At 46.9% G+C, this 17,959-nt stretch overlaps 1 protein-coding gene across 1 annotated transcript; it reads right to left on the minus strand.

The window, feature by feature from the left end:
• Positions 1-10,150: 10,150 nt before the first annotated feature.
• On the minus strand, positions 10,151-17,609 carry LOC310690691 (glucose-6-phosphatase catalytic subunit 1-like). Its single transcript, XM_083470170.1, has 5 exons — positions 17,130-17,609; positions 16,021-16,130; positions 14,591-14,696; positions 12,912-13,027; positions 10,151-11,545 (listed from the first exon to the last, which is right to left on the minus strand). The coding sequence occupies exons 1-5, from the start codon at positions 17,426-17,428 to the stop codon at positions 11,034-11,036; spliced, it is 1,143 nt and encodes a 380-aa protein (XP_083326296.1). The 5' UTR covers positions 17,429-17,609; the 3' UTR covers positions 10,151-11,033.
• Between the last annotated feature and the right edge of the window lie 350 nt (positions 17,610-17,959).

Consider the following 17,959-nt stretch of genomic DNA (forward strand, 5'->3'; position numbering starts at 1 on the left):
GAGGATACAAGGTGAGATCTCGGAAGCCGGTGGTGTGTGGAGGCATTAAATAATAATAATAATAATAATAATAATAATAATAATAATAATAATAATAATTTATTATTTATACCCCGCCCATCTGTCTTCTAAAAGTCTGGTAGTTGTTTCTTTTACATCTGGTGGGAGGGCGTTCCACAGGGTGGGCCCCACTACTGAGAAGGCCCTCTGTCTGGTTCCCTGTAACTTTGCTTCTCGCAGCGAGGGTACCACCAGAAGGCCCTCGGCACTGGACCTCAGTGTCCGGGCAGAACGATGGGGGTGGAGATGCTTCTTCAGATATACTGGACCGAGGCCATTTAGGGCTTTAAAGGTCAGCACCAACACTTTGAATTGTGCTTGGAATCGTACTGGGATCCAATGTAGGTCTTTCATTAAGACATCTGAAGGCAGCCCTGTTTAAGGAAGCTTTTAATGTTTGACGCATTACTGTATTTTAATATTTTGTTGGAAGCCATCCAGAGTGGCTGGGGAAACCCAGCCAGATGGGCGGGGTATAAATAATAAATTATTATTATTATTATTATTATTATTATTATTATTATTATTATTATTAAAGACCGGTGTTATGTGGTCTCGGCGGCCGCTCCCAGTCACCAGTCTAGCTGCCGCATTCTGGATTAGTTGTAGTTTCCGGGTCAACTTCAAAGGTAGCCCCACATAGAGTGCATTGCAGTAGTCCAAGCGAGAGATAGCCAGAGCATGCACCACTCTGGCAAGGCAGTCTGCGGGCAGATAGGGTCTTTGTAGTGACCAAGGCTTCAGTCTTCTGCCTAGTGTGCCCTACACCACTCCATCTCTAGAGGAAGCATAATAAAGGTAAAAGGACCCCTGGAAGTTAAGTCCAGTTGTGAACGACTCTGGGGTTGCGGTGCTCATCTCACTTTACTGGCCAAAGAGGCCGACGTTTGTCCGCAGACAGTTTTTCCAGGTCATGTGGCCAGCATGACTAAGCCGCTTCTGGCGAAATCAGAGCAGCGCATGGAAATGCCGTTTACCTTCCTGCCAGAGCAGTACCTATTTATCTTTTTGACGTGCTTTCGAACTGCTAGGTTGGCAGGAGCAGGGACCGAGCAACGGGAGCTCACCCCATCATGGGGATTCGAACTGCCAACCTTCCAATTGGCAAGCCCTAGGCTCAGTGAGGAAGCATAATAAAATGTGCCAAATAAGCATGCAGACTCACAAGGACTGAGTTTATATCATTTGTGCAGCATGCTGAATTTAGCTTGTTTCAGGTGGAAGTTGGGTTTCTTTTTTTAAAGCACAGGGTACGGTAAAGTAAAGGGACCCCTGACCATTAGGTCCAGCCATGGCCGACTCTGGGGTTGCGGTGCTCATCTCGCTTTATTGGCCAAGGGAGCCGGCGTACAGCTTCCGGGTCATGTGGCCAGCATGACTAAGCTGCTTCTGGTGAACCAGAGAAGTGCACGGAAACGCCATTTACCTTCCCGCCGGAGCGGTACCTATTTATCTACTTGCAATTTGATGTGCTTTTGAACTGCTAGGTTGGCAGGAGCAAGGACCGAGCAACAGGAGCTCACCCCATCACGGGGATTCGAACCACCGACTTTCTGATCGGCAAGTCCTAGGCTCTGTGGTTTAACCCACAGCGCCCCCCGCGCCCCCCAAGTACATAGGAACAAAAGAAGCTGAATCAGATTACTGGATCCATTGGATCAGAGTTGGGTCCACTGGACAACTCTGCGCTGACTGTCTTTCCCCCATATCAACTGGTAGCAATATCGCTAAGGCACCACAGCATAGATATATTTTTGTCCCAGCTCAGAAACTGAAGAGTAAGGGCTGATAAGTAATCTTTCCAGGGCAATTAATTAATTAATCAAGACTCAAAGGGCATGATCTTGCATACATGGAGTTTGAGGAACACATAGCAGAAAGGCACGCAGCTTCCGAGTGAACGAGATCCAAAGTGCAGCCTCCCAAATTATGTGATAAAAGAAAGCAAACAACTATATTAATGGAGAAAGAAATCAGCTGCAGAGGGCAATGTAGCTGCTGGTGGAGGTTTGTTACAGGCAGCCCAAAGTGTCCTGGAAGAAGCAGGGGTTAGGATTTGAGAATGTGGGCGTCCCAGAAATCCCACGTGGTGGGAAAACAGCTCAATAGCTGGCAGATAGGCATGCTGGGGTCAAGGTTGGAACTCCTGGGGAAGGTGGCAGGCAGGAAGAGAAGGCAGATAAATAAGAGGGGTCAGAGTTTGAGCTCACCCCTGCCTGCATGCTCACCTATGTTATTCCGGACAGAGAACAGAGTGTTCTGCTTTGCAAAAGGGCCGTGACCTCTAGCGTGGAAGCTTGCGTGAGCAAGATCTCCCTCATCTGACAGGTCCCTCCACCTGAAGATTAAATAGGAGGACTCCCAGGCAAACCCTCGGTTCGTGGTTGCGATGGGAATTTTCAACAGAAAAAGGCCTGAGCTGGACCAGGAGTACGAAGCTAGATCAGAGACCCAGCGGCTTCTTTCTTCCCCCAAAAGAGTTAAAAGCATGCCTTTAAAAAGCAGTTATAGTCAGACAGCACCTTGACTATGCTGCTAGCATTTGTTTGCTACCAAAAGATGGTCACCAGTTTGAACAGTTTTAAAAAGCGCTAGATAAATTGATGGAGGATACGGCTATTTTCTGGAATTGCGATGCTCTGTTCACTCAGCTATTATGGTTAATCCAGAAAACACCATGGCTAAATAATTGCATTCCAGTGTTTTCTGTTGTCCCTCTCTCCCTGCCACCTTATTTTTAAATACCTGTTGTGCGTTGAGTAGCCTTTTACATATCAACCGGCAGCAAGTTACTGACCTACCTAATGGGAAGTGTGGTCTGAGTGAAGGCAGTTTGGTGATGCTCTGCTGCGTTGCACTTCCAATCATAGCTGCCAACTTTTCCCTTTTCTTGCGAGGAATCCTATTCAGAATAAGGGAATTTCCCTTTAAAAAAGGGAAACGTTGACAGCTATGCTTCCAATGCCTTCCCACCCTCCATTGAAAGAGCATTCGCACCATCTGCCAGTAGCCGTTGATAAAAAATACAGGGAGAGAAGGACAAACAGAGCCTTTGTGGTTGTGGCACCCAGACTGTGGAACAATTTCCTTACAGAGGTGCCCAAACCTTTTTCAAACAGGGCCAGATTTGCTGAAGTGAACATGTGTGAGGGCCGGCCAGAGTTGTTGGGCTTTTTTTAGGACTGAAGTTGTTGAGTTTTTACAATTTTACCCCAAAGTAAAGGATTTCACCTCGGGACATATACTGCCACAGGGGCAGGCCAGATTAGGCCCCCAAAACGGACTTTGGACATGCCTGCCTTACAGAGATTTGGTTCCATGCCAGAGTCATGGATGCTTTAGCTGAGATTCCTACATTGCAGGGGGTTGGACTAAATGACTTTTGAGGTCCCTTCCAACTCTACAACTCTATGATTCTTTTTTTTGCCAGACATTTGGTTTATCTTGAGGCCCTTCTGATTTTGTTTTATGGGGATTTTTAAAATAAGTGTTCCGTTCTAAATGCTTAATGGCTCCATTTTAAAACGCTCCTATTGTATTTGTATTCCATAATTTTGTATGCTGCTTTGGGGGCCTGTTTAAGGCCTAAAAGGCAATGAAGATAGGTAGGTAGGTAGGTAGGTAGGTAGGTAGATAGATAGATAGATAGATAGACAGACAGACAGACAGATAGATCAGTGTTTCCCAACCTTTTTTGGGCAAAGGCACACTTGTTTCATGAAAAAAATCTCGAGGCACACCACCATGCCAGATGGGGAAAGGTCACTTTTTACTTATGTAAAAATAAATAAAAAAATAGTAACAGCATAGAAGGTAATGGTTAGGCTAGCATCCCTCTTCCAAATATGCTAGGTTTTTATTTGCAGGGACTGTTCTACATGGGAAAGCATTCAGCACTGTCATTCTCCCATCTGCCATCTGAATTGGTACTATTCTGGGTCAACTTACTCTGCTGCATGTGTAGATGAAAATGGCACCGAGTGTGGGGGAGGGGGCAGAACAGGTTTCAGATACAGGATATTAAGCATACACGTACTTCAGATTGAACTGGTTGCTTGCTTTGCAAGTTTTCATTTCCCAAATGACTGCCTTGGCAAGCGCAATACCTACCAGGCTCAACGCCGGTCTCGCGCTGCCGCTTCCCGCGCTCTCAAGGACCTGGGAGGAGGAAGGCGTGAAGGGAATCCCGAAGGCGCGAAAACCTCGCGCATGCGCAGGCCTTCCGCCTGCGACAGCCCAGTAGGCCGGCCGAAGCGAGCGGCGATGGGATGTGGGAGGGAGCTCGCTCGCCGCCCCGCGTGTGCCTATGTGGGGCACGTTACAGCCCCGTGACGTCAGCGCCAAGCAGGCAGCCAGGCAGGCAGACGGCGAGAGCCCCGTGCTGGGCGGCCTCTCCTCGCCACCGCCGCCCCGCCTCTCGCCGCCCGACACGCCCGCCTCCCTCCCACGGCACACCAGGCAACGTCTCGCGGCACACTAGTGTGCCGCGGAACACCGGTTGGGAAACACTGAGATAGATACATATCTTTCCTTTATAAGGCTATTGTTCTCCTCAGTCCTCCTAGTCCTTCCTTCCAGAGAGCCTGTTCAATGAAACATCCTGATTCATTTGTGCACAGTTTTCAGGGAGGTTACATGAGGGTGGTTTGTTGACTATTTCAGACCCTCCAAGAGCCCCTATTTCCCAGCGACAGTCCCAGATATACAGAAATTTCTGCTTTGATCTCAGAATGTCCCGCTTTTCCTTAGGACGTCCCTATTTCCATCAGAGAAATGTTGGAGGGTATGGAGTTATCCGACCCCTGAGCCTTCTGAAGGCGATCCTGTATCGGAAAGGTGTTTTTTTAAAAAAAAGTTTAATGTTTTTATTATGTTTTTATATATGTTGGACGCTGCCTAGAGTGGCTGGGGCAACCCAGAAAGATGTGTGGGGTATAAATAGTAAAAATTATCCTTATGGAACGGGACGTCCCTATTTTTATCGGAGAAACATTGGAGCATACGCACTTTAATTGTCAGACCTGAATTTGCCTGTGTGGAAATGAATCATAACACCCAAAATAATGACAATCTGGAAGTGCCCTAGTCACCACATCACACTGGGATCATCTCAAGGCTGAAACCGTCAAAATTATTGCTGTGGGCAGCCCTGAGTTACATAACATGGCCCTCCTTGCCTGAAACGGGAAAACAGTGGTGCCCCGCAAGACGAATGCCTCGCAAGACGAAAAACCCGCTAGACGAAAGGGTTTTCCGTTTTTTGATGCGCTTCGCAAGACGAATTTCCCTATGGGCTTGCTTCGCAAAACGAAAAAGTCTTGCGAGTCTTGCAATTTTTTTCGCTCCCCCCCCTTTTTCCAAGCCGCTAAGCCGCTAATAGCCTTTTAGCCACTAAACCGCTAATAGCGCTAATCCGCTAATAGGGTTGCTTCACAAGACGAAAAAAACGCTAGACGAAGAGACTCGCGGAACGGATTAATTTCATCTTGCGAGGCACCACTGTAATACACACCACATGACACCACCAAGGAGGGAAAAATCAAGTGCTGCATAAATAAATACAAGTCAGCAATATTTTCATTGTGTAACGATAGGACACATCAGTTAATGGGAGTGGTTGAAGCTGATTCAGCAGCCAGCAAAAAGATAAATGTTGAAGACAATAGAGTTAAGCATTAACCTGCAGTACTCGACGACCTTTTTCTGTAACGAAAGGGGTGGAGAACCAAGCCGAAATATAATGTGTGTGTCCTTAGGACTTTCGTGTGGAATGCAATTAAGGAACATGAAGTCAGAATTCAGCAAATGAGGAGCTTTTGCTTCTAATTTCCTTTGCTCCGCAACGCCAGGAGGGTTGAGGCCCTCCATTCATTTCTGGCACCCAAATTCCTAGACTCAGAAGTCTTTAATTCAAATTCCTAGACTCGGAAATCTTTATTTTTGCATTGGGTGTCGGGCTTCCAGTCACAAACGAAATATATCCTCGCAACCCTGACATCTGCCCACCTCTGCCTGAGGAGACCTGAGGCGACACCTGTATCAGCGCTTATGGTATCTGAAGTTTTTACAGCCCTTGGACCTGGAAATTTAGTCAATTTCCTAGTAGAGTTTTCTTGCAAAGTGTTGGTTAAGGCCCAGCCCAGTGATTTTCAGTTGCTGAGCGCAACAGTGTCCTTTGGTGTGCAAAAGTAGATGCGCGAATCACAGGTACAGAACCCTAATTTCTTGTGGCCCTCGGCCTCCTTTGGATGCAAGTGAAACATGGCAGAAAGGAGTTTGTACCTCTCAACTGTATGGCTGGGCCAAGGCATTTTGCCGCCTGAAGCAAAAAGCGAGAAGTCGCTTCCTCCTAGTCCCGTTCCAGGTGCAAACAGTTCAACAGACACATTGAATTTTATTTCCTCATCCTTCACTGCATCCTGAGGGTGCCGGGCAGTTTGCATAGCACACACTGAACCCCACTCTGCTTGTTGCCCTTGAATATTTGCCACCCGAGGCAGCTACCTCACTCTGCCTCATGGTAGGGCTGGACCCTGCAACTCACCCCTGGCTTCGGCCATACCTAGCACCAGCATGCATTTTCTGACATATTCCCTGTGATGAAACGCTGCCCGGTTCAGATTTTGAAACAGGGTGCCAACTTGAATAAAATATTGGGAGGGGGCCAGGTAGGCCCTGCCCCACATAATCAATCGCATGGTGCGAGACACACACGCCATTTGAATGGCAATGCTCATCAACTGGGGTGGGGGGTAGCGCCTTCAATTATTTTATTGGTGGGGAGTTGGCTCCTATATTTCAAATATAGTCCCTGCTCCACTCCTGAAGGAAGGTGAGGACAGGTGACCTCACCTAGGCCCGAAGTCACCCTCCACCAAAGCAGGCTCAAAGCTTCTCAAAGCTTTTCAAAATCATTTTCTCAGCAGCTAAGCATCAGAAACATTCCGCTTGCTGTAACTAAAAAGATTGCAACAAGGTAGAGAACAGAGCCCATTGTCTTCTCAGGCCTTTCTCAGAACCCCATTGCAACTTGCTTTCTCTCCGGGAACCATGCCAAAGCACAAGAATGAAACAACGGGAACACTCTGAAAACCCCCTCACCCCCTTTCCTGCCAAGAGTCCACAATAGTCCCCAGACAGCTTTCTGTACATGCTCAGAGGAACCTCAACATGGGGCAGGACTCCTGAGGGAGGAGAAAGGGGGAGGGAACTAGAAAGGGGTATATATGCTTGTGCACATGATTGTGAACTCGTGCATGCTTTTTGTGACTTATCACACTTGCTCCTTCTACCAGTTCATGGATGGTAGAAATAAAAGCCTTTTCTCCGAAACTATTCCTTGAGTGTCTGTTGACTCCCACTTCCCTTTCCCAGGCGCAATATTTTTCCCACCCGAGGGCAAAGCCTCATAAGGCTACAATCCTACATCACTTTCCTGTTTTGAAAATAGTCAAGAATACATTGTATATGTGGAAAGTTATGAGGATTGCTGACCTTCAGCTTGATCATTTTATAAGCCCTTTTATGTTTCTGGCTATCAAGGGGGGAAGTTAGTATATTTATATTGACTGTGCACCAACGGCAACTGCTTTTTAAGGCTTTTTCCCGGCTACGGGACTGAGACTGGGCGCCATGCATTTTTCCTCACATACGTCCTCGTCTGGGTCTTGAAAATCCTCTCTGTGGTATTGCCTCCCTCCTTCTTGGGAACTCCGTGTCCTTGCTTATTGTGGTATTTGCTCTGCTGCCTCCTCCATTTTTCACATCTCCCCTGGGATGGCTGGGATAGCTTGCCATGGGGGGGGGGAAATGTGGAGAATTCTGGGATTTTAGCTGGATTTCGCAGTGATCTTACAGACATGCACACCACATAAGGAGCAGCTGCAAAGGCCGGACTACGTAATCTAACTCAAGCCTTACTTTAGACGGGGGATTTGGGGGGGCAGTGTTTTGTTTTTTTATGTGCTACATCTCTGCTTACAAGGTTTCCACATGCAACTCAGACGCCGTGTTCAATTTGGAGAGACCTGGGACTTGAGTCTAATGTGGCAGCTTTTAGCAGACGGACGTTTACTGCCAGCTGTTTTATACGGGGAACATTCTCCCTGAAAAGAAAACAAGTCAGTCTAAACCCACCCACCCCCAATGTAAAGCACCATATTTTTCGCTCTATAAGACGCACAAGACCACAAGACGCACCTAGTTTTTGGAGGAGGAAAACAAGAAAAAAAAATATTCTGAATCCCAGAAGCCAGAACAGCAAGAGGGATCGCTGCGCAGCGAAAGCAGCGATCCCTCTTGCTGTTCTGGCTTCTGGGATAGCTGCGCAGCCTGCATTCGCTCCATAAGACGCACACACATTTCCCCTTACTTTTTAGGAGGGGAAAAGTGAGTCTTATAGAGCAAAAAATACGGTATTTGCAAAGGATTATTCTGTTGCAGGGCTATCCGAGTGACCCCACCCTCTGCTATTGCAATATAAGAACTGGCAAGGCAATTTCCCCCCATGTTTACAAATTTGAGATAAATCACATTTTCCATATAAAATAAGACCCAAGTTAGAAAGAGGGCGAACTTCTGCTACCGGTCATTCTTTGCTCATTGTGAGTGGATTGCTGCTGCCCAGTCACAGATATTCTAAATTCTGGATTTCTACTGGTGGTAGGATTTTGTTGATTTGAGTGTGTTAAGCTTACTGTGGTGTCAATGGCTTCCTTTGTACGTTACTCGTTTCTTTACCCCCTGCCTATGCGGTACCGCTTCTCCCAATGCCCACCATTTTGGGGCCCCCAAATGCACCACCGGGAAATACGTCAAATTTTATTACGAGCCAACCTGTTAATACAATTGGTTCATCTATCCACTGTGGCCTGTGTCAGGAAGTGAATCCCACCCCCCTTGGCCCAGGATGGAGGGTCAGTCCCTCAGCCTTGCTATCTGTAATGAGGAATATCAACTTGAAACCTTTTTTTAAAAAAAATGCAAGCCATGTGGTCCTACCACCTAGCATACCGTCCAACATTTTTCCGATGAAAATAGGGACGTCCCATTCCATAATGATAATTTTAATATTTACACACCACACATCTTATTGGGTTGCCCCTGCCACTCTGGGCAGCTTCCAACATATTAAAAAAATTTAAACATTTTAAAAAACTTGCCTTCTGACAGCTCAGAGGTTGGATAATTCCATACCCTCCAACATTTCTCCGATGAAAATAGGGACATCCTAAGGAAAACTTGGACATTCTGGGATCAAATCAGAAACTGGGATGGTTTCTCTAAATCAGGGACGTCCCCGGAAAATAGGGTCTGCAATAATCACCATTTGTTGTTGGTTTACACAGCAAACAAAAATAAATGGAGATGGACTCTAAGTTACTTCATATGCTGGCACTGTGTGGCTCAGTCAATGTGCCCCACCCACTAACCTTTCCTCCAGCTTTCCCCTTGCAATATGTTTAATCCTAGGAATTGGGAGTTAAGGGTTGGCAGCTGATGAACTGTTGACACAGTCTTTTAGCATGACAGGGAAGCAAACAGGGCTTAGCTTGCCCCAAGGATTAGCTCTGGAACAAATCAAGACTCAGTTCTGAAATATGTGAATAAGAGAAGACAATGCCTCTGACCATGTGCAGAATGCCTTTCTTTCACCAATGAGTCCCGTAGCCTGCTTTTATTAGGAGCAAGTGATTTCAGGTCTGAAGTGCCAGTACTCTAAAGCAGGCTAGATCCCCAGCTTCATTTTATAAATTAATCACAGCAAGTATTACTTCCCCTACCTGTCAACAGGTGAAGAAACCACCACCAAAGTCTCAGGATATCATTTTTTGGCACAGAGTAGCCCACCCACTGCGTAAACACTGGATAATAATTCTTCAGCAGTTAAAAGAAGTGAAAAGTTGAGCTGGCAGAGACCAGAGAGGAGCTTTAGAGAATCATTGCAGATTATTATTCTTTTCATCTCGAAGTTTAGCGCTCTGGCACAACACTGTAGAAGTACTGTAACCTGCATCACTAAATCAAGGCTAGGAACAACATTTAATACTTCAGTTTTCAAATATTTTCCCAAAAGAAAGCTGACCATTCATTTGCTAACAAAACATGCTTTATTCATAACAAAAAGGTGTAGGTACAAATATAGAAATATGGCGTGCAGACATCTACAAAAGCCATCTCTAGGCTGCGGTAGGCCGCAGGTGGGTTCGCCATCTTTTCTCCCTCCCCATCCCAAAAGTGACCGTCAATCCTTCAGTGAGGTGAAACCCCCTCGTAACACACACAGGGGTTCATCGCTTGACCTTATAACACCAGCCAGGCTGACTAGGGAGCGTCTCCCTTGAAGTGTGAACAATGCTGGTGGGTGTCATGAATGGACAGATAACTTCCCTCTCCTGCCACAAGACAGGCAATGGTGGAAATATATATTCTATTCCTCTTCTGCCCCAACTATGCCAAGTGAATCCCCCTGCTTGCTCCCCGTTCCCCGCCTCGCTGATACCAGTTTTTCCCTGTCATCTCGGCTGAGGGCACTGAGCAGGTAACTGTATTTGCTGGTGGCGGACAAAATTGCAGATAATACTTTTCTGGAGAAATGTCTTGCACTGGAAGACTCACGTAGCAACGCCATCCAGGGCCAAGACTTTAGGGTCTGGAGGGGCCCCAGATGCTGGCATATCAGCAACATCTTGAAATAAGCGAAACAGCACACGTTACCTTTGAACCATAATGTCCACAATCTAAAAATTACCAAACTGCGCCACTGGAATTACGACCTATGGACAGCACTGGATGGAGACCCCGGCTGGTATTTTAGGGAGGCAGATGGGTCAGCCGTATCCTGGCTCCAGCGGGAGCCCAGAACACACTTAGTTAAGAGGACCGCCAAGAACGCTGTCCCTTTTCGCCCCTGAGGCCTTCCGTCGTAGCTCTTCACCTGCTCAAGTTCATAGAAAATAAAACCGGCATGGCGACTACACAGTTTTCTTGTCTTGTTGGGTAAGGATCTGGGAGACGCAATAGGGGATGAGGGCAGCCGCTGCCAGCGGCACGGCAGCACTCTTGCAGAAAGACAGGAGGTAAAAGAGCATCTCCACTTTAGCAGGGGGCTTGAAAGAGTCAAAGAGGTGCAGGACGAGGAGCGAAGCGCCGATGGAGGCCAGCCGGAAGGCCAGCTGCTGCCCTTGTTTCCCTTTGCAGCTTTCCATGTACATTGGGGAGTTGAGGGCCAGTCCCAGTCCAAAGAGGACGCCCAGGTTGCGCAGGAGGCCGGCAAAGGGCGTGGTGTCCAGGTGGACCCACTCTGGGTTTTCGCACCACCGCTTGGCCTTTTCCAAGGTCCACAGGAGGTCCACGCCCAGCACCTTGAGCAGCAGGTAGAAACCCAGGGCGAAAGAGAAGAGGAAGAGGGTGGTGCCCACATACTTCCGCAGGCTGGGGTTGTAGATGGAGCGTATGTGCTGGAAAGATTCGGCAACCACCATGCCTGGATTGGGGGGAAAGGAGACATCGCTGGTCAGTACACATACAGTGGTGCCTCGCGAGACGAAATTAATTCGTTCCGCGAGTTTTTTCGTCTAGCGAATTTTTCGTCTTGCGAAGCACGGTGTCGGAAAAGTTTTGGAAAAGCTTCAAAAAGCACCAAAACCTCAAAAAAGGCTACCACACCGTGTTCTATGAGTTGCTCCTCGAAGTCAAGTTGCAACTGTATTAACGGTGTTAAGAAAAAGGAAACAAACTTACAAGACGTTTTCGTCTTGCAAAGCAAGCCCATAGGGAAATTCGTCTTGCGAAGCAGCTCAAAAACCACAAAACCCTTTCGTCTAGCGAGTTTTTCGTCTTGCGAGGCATTCGTAGTGCGGGGCACCACTGTACCCCCAAACTTTTGGAAGCAATCTTAAGGCTACGCAGCCATGTCTTTGGCGGTATGTTTGGCAAAACGGCTCAGGTCTTTAGAAAACTAAACAAGGTGGAACACCTAAGATTGCCATCACACCTATGCCCTCAAAGACAAAGTATTCTGTTTTATGGGTATCTCACAGCCTTGTCATTTTGGCAGGTCAAAGTGGCTTTTCTCAGGGTGGAAGTGGAAGTGGAAGATCTCCCAGGTGGGAGGTGGGAAATTCAGCTCTCCGTATGTATGAAGGTTAGATAAACTGGTGGCCGAGGGCTACACAGATATATTTATAATTTTGTTGGTTTTTTTATGAGGATCATATGAGAAATATTAGGGACGCGGATGGCGCTGTGGGTTAAACCACAGAGCCTAGGACTTGCTGATCAGAAGGTCGGTGGTTCGAATCCCCGCGACGGGGTGAGCTCCCAATCCTCGGTCCCAGCTCCTGCCCACCTGGCAGTTCGAAAGCACATCAAACTGCAAGTAGATAGATACCGCTCCAGCGGGAAGGTAAACGGCGTTTCCGTGCACTGCTCTGGTTCGCCAGAAGCGGCTTAGTCATGCTGGCCACATGACCCGGAAGCTGTACGCCGGCTCCCTTGGCCAGTAAAGCGAGATGAGCGCCGCAACCCCAGAGCCGGTCACGACTGGACCTAACGGTCAGGGGTCCCTTTACCCTTACATATGAGAAATATTATTAATGTATCTTTATTTTTCTTCTGTTTGATACATTTTTTTTTAAAAAATTATGCTATATTAGGTTGAAAACCTTTAATAAAATTGATTATTATTTTAAAAGACCTCATATCGGGGAGCACGCTAATTTTGTTCTGTGGAGTCTGCATATTAGAATCTGTCGCTGAGTCCACAGCAACAAATTCTACTGTATTCCATAGCTGCAGCCTTGCCATACATCTCAACATATCATACCAGGTGGTGAGTAGCCTGCACTGACCTGAGAAGACTCCGGCGACAACTTGGTGGGGGAAATGGGCGGCGATGAAAACACGGGAGAGACAGACGCAGACTTGGACGACGGCAAAAGCAGCCCAGAGCACTGCCTGCAAGAAACTGCAAAAGGAGACAAGAGATGAGAAGAGAATAGAGGTGAACACTGGCAAGCCAGACTTTTCTGGGGGCTCTCCTGAGCTCACTTGCAAGCTATACAGATCCTTTCCCACCCACTGTCAGGAAAAATGTAAGAGCTCCGGAGAATTAAGACTGTAAAGTTGTGGGTGAACATATCAGACGACACAGTGATTCTTCAAACAGCTCTTGTTTATTCAGAGGCCAGAACAGAACTGAACTGAAGGGCTCAGTCAGCCTGCTTATATAGAGCTCCAGTACCACGTTACTGTAACAACTGTCTAAAACTATCCAATCACTGAACATCACTTTCAATCCTTCATTTGCATAACTATCTACAGTATCCCCCTGCTGGCCCAGGGTGAGAAGTTCAGTACATAACAAAGACTTTGGGTTCCTGTGCAGTTTTTGCATTGGCCAGCCTGTCACCAGGGGAAGACCAGTGTAATATGAAAGCAGAGGTCACAACAGGTTGTTAGATTGCAGTGTGAGCCTGACTTTCCTCTGGCTTCACAACTGAAATGACAGACGAGCAAACAAGCCAATCAAAATCCTGCTCAGCTGCCAAATGTTGTCCCTTCCTACAGACTTCGGGCAGGCTGTCATCGTCTGATGATTGAGAAATCTCTTGGCAACACCTTGGGGCAGTCAATCTGCACAATCATCTGGCTTCTGGTTCAGACATGTAGGAATGTATTTTCCAAAGCATGATCTGAGCAAGGCACCTTTGTGCTGATCGCAGTGAAGGAGTTTCCAGCTTAGCCCTGCTGCACTTTGAAATATTGCATATGCCTTCTCCTGGTTCCCAATAATTCACTTTTCCAGTTGCTACAGAAAATTTTAATGACATCTACTAGGGATGGAGGGGCAATTTGATCTTCATTGCAATTCAGTGAGAAACTAACTAACTTTCACTTCTCGAACCAACGTGCGAACATTGTGTGAGCGCAGCTATCTTGCAAAATTTGTCCTCTAAATTTCGTGACGCAGTTCCCCACGCAATAGCGGGGCGGGGATGTGCACAGAACCACACGCATTCATGGAAATAGCATTAAAATGCATGATACTTGGGGAAATTGCTTGCAAAAATATGAATGATTAGCCAGAGAGCCATAGCAAAATGTGCTTATTGGGAGAAATTTGCATTAAAATGCTGTCAACTTTCGTGAGGATTTTTTTTAAAAAAAATGCGGAAATGTGGAGAACTGAGAATGCTAAGATTGGAGAAATGAGAAACTTAGAGGACTGAAATTAACAGATCCATCCATCCCTAAGATATGCACAGGGACAATATTGTTCTCTCCTGGTGTCTTTTTTCCTTATCAGCATCAAATCTCTGGCTTATTGTAAAGTGTATTTTTGTACCTTTAGTAAAAGGTTACTGCCAAAGGGATAAAATGCAGGACCTCCAATTTTCCCTTCCACAAAGGAAGCATTGTTGCACGTCGTAATATTAATTCTCCTTGAAGCGGAAAATACTTCCCAGCACTCTCCCTTGCTCAAAGAGAGTGCCTTTTGTTACTACTTAATATTGCTGGGGTTGCTTACCGGTGTTTCCAAGATGGCTGCTTCTTTTTCAATGCAATGGAGAGAATGGCTGTAACCATCACATAGTACACGCCGGCTGAACCCATCGCGTGTCCAGAGGGACTCCCTAAAGTGAAAAGGAAAGTCAGACGCCTTGGCTCCAAACCCTCCGTATCACCCTCAGCCTTGCCCGAAAGACAAAACCCTTTCAAGCCATCTATATTACCTTTCCAGAGGGGAAATAAAATCCAAAATCAGATGCAGACCTTATGTACCCAAATACTACTCTTCATGTGTTGATTTCCCACCCCCTTCAAGGATCACCAGTCAGAGCCCAAGCAACATATTCTGCAACAGCTGAGCAAGTCTTGTGGTTGGCGTCGCTTTCTGTTTTCCAGGGAAAACACAAATTCAGAGAGCGCCTGGATTTTGATCTGAGACTGAACCATGTTTTGGTGGTGGGAGTTTAAGGCAGAGCTTCATTGACCACTTACTGTATTTTTCGCTCTATAACACGCACCAGACCATAACACGCACATAGTTTTTAGAGGAGGAAAACAAGAAAAAAAATTCTAAACGAAATAGTGGATATATGATTTTTGTGGTTCATGCTGTGGCCACAGACATGTGATCTGACAGTGAGTTTGGAGTAGCCCAATGCAAAAATCCCGAGGATCCATGTGGATCCATGCTTTGTAACCACGGAAGAGGGAAGGAAGGGGAACCATGGATCCTCTGCTCACGACTGCAGCAGATCCCCCCCGCCACCCGCAGGCATTCGCTCCATAACACGCACAGACATTTCCCCTTTCTAGGAGGAAAAAAGTGAGTGTTATGGTGCAAAAAAATACGGTACTTCATTTTTAGCATTTAACTTAACCCATTTGGCTCTTAAAATGTATCCTTCATTGAGCTTCAAGCACGAGTTAGGAAATTAAATCTTGCAAGGCTATATCATGTTCCAGTACAATAAAGTACAGAGAATGCATGTGCTCACCAAACATATGGAATTGTGATTAACTCAAGACACGGCCTAGATTTATCAAACCTGTTTACAGTGGTACCTTGGGTTACATATGCTTCAGGTTACATACGCTTCAGGTTACAGACTCCACTAACCCAGAAATAGTGCTTCAGGTTAAGAACTTTGCTTCAGGACGAGAAAAGAAATTGTGCTCTGGCGGCGCAGCAGGAGGCCCCACTAGCTAAAGTGGTGCTTCAGGTTAAGAACAGTTTCAGGTTAAGTACGGACCTCCGGAACAAATTAAGTACTTAACCCGAGGTACTACTGTATTATTATTTTATTTATTAGATTTATATCACCATAAGGTCTCAGGGCAGTTCACAGAATAACTGTCTTTATGATTATATTTTTTGGTGTTAATGCATTCCCTCTTTTCCTTCCTGCCCTGCCTCTGGTTACATGGCCACCCTTTCCTTCGGCATCTCACCTGGGCCAGTTTCACACGTAGCAGGGAACTGCTGGATTGCAGGAGCCGAGGTGTTGTGGTAGAAACTGGCCTCACGTACCCACCAGTAAGGTCTCTGCCCAAACAGGATCCTGTAGAGAAAAGGAACGTGAGAGGCCCTGTGAGTCTCTGCTGTAGGAAGGGATTGCCGACAACAGAACCAGCTAGGGCCGAAAGGAAAGAGAGTTGCGACACCCACACAAATTCCTGAGTGTTAAGGATCACAAGGCAAGCAGACCAGAAGGGTCCCATGTTTTCATGAAGTATTTTGGAGTCTCGTGCTGGAAAAAAACAGATCTGGGGGCTAAATAGATATTTATCCTAGATGCTAACACCAAAGGCAGTAATAGGCCATGAACTCAACTCGTTAAAGTCAACCAGGGGAAACCAAAGACTTTCCTCCTATTCCACAAGTCCAGAAAAAATAACTTGCCAGACTGGCATGGAACTTGCAGAGAGGAGCTCGTGAAAGGGAAGGAAAGAGTGGAAGGGAAATGGAAAGGACTTGTTCCATTGAGGCCATCCTAACAGCTGGTTTCACAGAATAGCAGAGAGCAGCTGGAATGGGCAAAATGGTTTGCTGCCGGGGTTCAGACTTGCCAGGAAGTCTTCCCATTCCAAATTTATGGAAGGTAGCTGTGGCTATTCTTGGTGCCTACTTAACAAGTACGTGGGTGGCGCTGTGGGTTAAACCACAGAGCCTAGGGCTTGCCGATCAGAAGGTCGGCGGTTCAAATCCCTGTGACAGGGTGAGCTCCCGTTGCTCGGTCCCTGGTCCTGCCAACCTAGCAGTTCAAAAGCACGTCAAGGTGCAAGTAGATAAATAGGTACCACTCTGGCGGGAAGGTAAATGGCGTTTCTGTGCGCTGCTCTGGTTCGCCAGAAGTGGCTTAGTCCTGCTGGCCATGTGACCCGGAAGCTATACGCCGGCTCCCATGGCCAATAAAGCAAGATGAATGCCTCAACCCCAGAGTCGGCCATAACTGGACCTAACGGTCAGGGGTCCCTTTACCTTTGCTTAACAACATTACATGCCCAGATGAAGAAAGCCTGAGTTCAGGCGACCACCTCAGAGTAGGCAGCACACTTACCACTTGAAGACGAGGTTCAGCCAGTCGCCAATCACAGCCACCCAGATGAGTTTGATCCCCACAGCTTCGCAGAGGTGGAACCAGATGGGGAAGAAGACAAAGAACGTGTTTCGGAGGTCGGCAGCGGAAGAAACAAAGAGGAACCAATCCTGGGCTGCCGGGTAGCTTGTTTGGAGGTAGTGTGTGGCTTGGATGCCTGAGTGATGGAGAAAGTCCATGCCTGCTTCCATTCTGTCGATAGCTGAGCGACCAGCTATTTCGGTCCGTGTAGCTGCACTACACCCTTGGACGGCTCTCATCGCCTTTTATCTTCTCCCGTGTGCGGCAGATTGAGCTTTGGACTTAAAATCACTTTGGTACAAAAACACCTTCCCGATCAAAGGTGCTTCCCCCCCTAGCTTGGGACAAACAAGTTTAGAGAAACTTATGTAAGAGGAACAAACAAGCCCTCCAAAACAGCCTGTTGCCTTCGCCGCAAAAGCGTTAACTCTTTCCAGGGCCACATTAAATCTTCATCCTGTCTCCCTGGGTAAAGGGAAGCGTCTCTGGTTCGTGCACAACTTCTCCTGCATCCTAGCTCTGGGTGGATGGAGGAAATTTGCCAGGAATCCCTGGGTTCAAATTTTCCAGGTTTTAGTACTGCTCACTGAGGGGTTCCCGACAGGTCATTTTATATTATCCCACTCCTCCCTCTGCATAAAAACCCCCAATAATAGGCAACTGCAGCAACTCAGTTTAAACTGCCTTTAAAAACTAATGGAATTTAAGAGAGACCAGATAGACACAGGGTTCTTCCACACTAGGCATTTATTGTGGAATTGCTATGTTTT

This window comes from Podarcis liolepis (assembly GCF_965112155.1).
Source record: "Podarcis liolepis genome assembly, chromosome: 13".
In the NCBI taxonomy this organism is placed as follows: Eukaryota; Metazoa; Chordata; class Lepidosauria; order Squamata; family Lacertidae; genus Podarcis; species Podarcis liolepis.

What these genes read in the sequence shown, in the direction of transcription:
- LOC310690691 (XM_083470170.1), bottom strand. Translation starts at nt 17,428, where the DNA reads ATGAGAGCCGTCCAAGGGTGTAGTGCAGCTACACGGACCGAAATAGCT. An exon ending in CAGCCATCTTGGAAACACCG is followed by an intron (nt 13,028 to 14,590) that starts GTAAGCAACCCC and finishes CTCCTTTTGCAG; the next exon opens with TTTCTTGCAGGCAGTGCTCT. An exon ending in TGTCGCCGGAGTCTTCTCAG is followed by an intron (nt 11,546 to 12,911) that starts GTCAGTGCAGGC and finishes CCCCCAATCCAG; the next exon opens with GCATGGTGGTTGCCGAATCT.